This window comes from Neofelis nebulosa, chromosome 3 (assembly GCF_028018385.1).
Source record: "Neofelis nebulosa isolate mNeoNeb1 chromosome 3, mNeoNeb1.pri, whole genome shotgun sequence".
NCBI classification, from domain to species: domain Eukaryota; kingdom Metazoa; phylum Chordata; class Mammalia; order Carnivora; family Felidae; genus Neofelis; species Neofelis nebulosa.
This window is the reverse complement of record NC_080784.1, coordinates 103,917,434-103,920,492: the sequence shown is the minus strand read 5'-3', so window position 1 is coordinate 103,920,492 and position 3,059 is coordinate 103,917,434. Positions and strand designations below refer to the sequence as shown.

Here is a 3,059-nt window from a genome sequence, read left to right as displayed (position 1 = left end):
CCTGTCATGATCAATAAAGTGAGTTCTCTGATGGAGTGAAAGGGGTTTGATAAGGTATTGGCGGACCTGACAGGTTTTGGGTTGAATCCTTGGAGTCACATATGCTTGAAGTGTGCCATACTGGCCTTCAATTGAACGAATCTGAGTAAACACAAAAGAAAAGAAAATAAGAATAACCTAGCAACATAACATAAATGTTATCTTTAAAATGTTCAACACAAGTAATCAAGTAATTAGACCTTAATCTCTTCTGTGATATTCTGAAGGAAATAATGGCATTTTATTAAACAATTACTTTTTACCACTAGAGTAAAGGAAAATTTAAAAACCTTTGGCAGGCAAAAGCAAACTTAATCTATCTATAAAAGTTATCCCCACCACATATTTTTAGATGATCTGTCTACACTTAGTAGTGCTGTGTCATTCCAAAAAAAGTACATTCTTACATACTAACCCATCACATCTAAAACCACAAGTGTCTAATATAGTTCATAAGATTCACATCGAAAATGGTTAAAATTTAGACATTTTGTTGAGGTGGATAAGTGAGTTTTTTAAATAACTAAAACTTAAATGTAACACTTCATTTTCTCATAAATAAGGGTATTATAGCATATAGCTATTGACAGCTATAAGCTATAACAGCTATATAAGCTATTGACAGCTTATATTGACATATAAGAATCTACTGACAGAAAAAAAAAAGTTTCTAAGAACTTAATTCTTGATTTTCTATGAAAATACAGAAGTATACACCATCTAATTATAACATATTTAGATTAGGAAATTCTTTTGAGTTATTTTAAATATACCTGGTTGGACCTTCTGAGGATTCAAAACACTTAACAGAAAATAAAAATTCATTACACTGTGAAGAATTAATTTTTCAGGAGTTGGAAAGCTGTCCAGCTTCTCCCTCTTGCCCCCCGTCTCCGTTTCTCTCACTTCAAATTCATAGATGGACTGTAGTACTTCTTGTATTACAATGGTAGCTTCTCTAACCATAGCTATATTTTAACATAGCTCTAACCTGGCTATATTTTATTTATTTTGAGAGAGAGGGAGAGCACGCATGCAAGTGAGAGGGGGCAGGGGAGAGAGAGAGAGAGAGAGAGAGAGAGAGAGAGAGAGAGAGACAGACTCCCAAGCAGGCTCCACACTGTCAGCGCAGAGCCTGACGTGATGCTCGTTCCTATGAACCATGAGATCATGACCTGAGCCAAAATCAAGAGTTGGATGCTCAACTGACTGAGCCACCCAGGTGACCTGCTAGCTGATATTTTAACTCACACTTTTCCTAGCATGTGAGGGGGGCAGAAATCAATGTTTTACCTAAATGGGAAGGAGAACTAAAAGCTTAAAGCAAGGTCTTTTGCAAATGTTACACTGCAAATATTGCTCTAAATGGAAAGAGAGGAAAAATAAAAAGATGAAAAATAAAAATACAGAAAAGAAATAAAAAATAGATCTGATACAGCTATATTTCAGGGTTTCTTTTTTAAAGGTAAGCTTACACTAGCACATAATTTTTTCCAGAATAAAAAGTCATAATGCTTTTTTTGATTATATAAAAATTCATTTTCATTATTAAAAATATAAGCAATACAGAAAAATTAGGATGAACATACAAGTCGCCTGAAATCCTACCACCCAGAAATGATCATGATTGCTATTTTGGTAGTCATACCTTCATACATTTCTCTATGCAGAAGTACAAAAACAAAATCATAATTTCACATGAAGAAATTCTATTTATATCATAGACATCTTTCTTTTATTTCTAATAGTCACATTTTCCCCTTATCTTTGTCTTTCCTAATGCCATCACCTCCCTCCCACTCCTATCCCACCCATGCTTTCTCCTGTGGCATATGCTATCATACCAGACAGGTATGTTTCTTTTCATACCTTTATTCATATGTAAATAAAATGTATTTACATATATGGGATTTTATCCACATCTTGTTTTTCATGGAATTCACTCCATGTTAACAGGAATAGATCAATGCCTTCCTTATTGCAGCTGTGTTATATTCCATGGAATGCATAAATAGCTAATTATTCAACCATTCAATTATTGAATGTTCACTTTGGTTCCACTCCTCTGCTTCTACAACAATACTGCAGTTAATTAAATACATATCTGTGTGTATAATACTGTGATTTTATTGCTTAAAATAGATTCCTCCAAGTGGGACTATTGCCTGTTTTTCCAAAGCAGCTATAACAATTTTTATTTCCTTCAGCTATGATTTAGAGTGTCTTTTTCTCATCCCTGCCACATGGTGATGTTGCTTTTTAAAATTTTTTGCCAGTCTGTTAGATAAGCAGAAAATGTTTTTTGTTATTTTAATTTGAATTTCCCTAACAGTAAGTTAGAACATTTTCTTTTAATATTTGCTAGCTATTTTGACTCCCTCTTATGTGAACTGAAGCACAGAACATATTCTCTGCCTATTTTCCTTACTGAATAGTTGTTTTTATAACAAGTTAGAGGTAGTAGTAGTCTTTGTGTTTTACTGATATTCACCCATTACCTAAAAGATAACTAAATTTCCTTCTTTTGAAAAATAATTAGGTACCTAATACATCCATATTTATTTTTTATATATGGCATTAAGATAAGAATCCACTTAATTTTCTTCCAGATATATACCAGTTGTGTTGACATCAATTTTTAAATAGAAATAGTAATTTAACAGAATTTTTCCCTACATAAAAATGTCATGCATTAGGCGCACCTGGGTGGCTCAGTTGGTTAAACGTCCAACTCTTGATTTCAGCTCAGGTCATGGTCTCATGGTTGTGAGATCAAGGTCTGCATTGGGCTCTACAGTGGGTGTGAAGCCTGCTTAATGTTTTCTCTCTCCCTCTTCCTCTGCCCCTCCCCCACCTGCACTCTTTCTCTCAAAAAAAAAAAAAGTCATCCATTAAATTTCCATAAATGTATGTTAAGCTCTAGTTCTATACAATTTTATTGCACTCCCTATTTATTTAGGCCTTTTAAATACCCTGCATTATTTTTATTACAGTAGTTTCATAGTATGTTTTACCATATA

General features: G+C 33.5%; 1 protein-coding gene across 2 annotated transcripts in view; it reads right to left on the bottom strand.

Annotated features, from left to right (window-relative positions):
- Positions 1-3,059, bottom strand: part of BBS7 (Bardet-Biedl syndrome 7) — a 36,943-nt gene that overhangs the window by 8,216 nt on the left and 25,668 nt on the right. For both annotated transcript variants that reach the window (XM_058721480.1, XM_058721479.1), the window contains one exon: positions 2-141. In XM_058721480.1, the coding sequence (XP_058577463.1) occupies positions 2-141 (140 nt within the window). The remainder of the gene's footprint in view (position 1; positions 142-3,059) is intronic.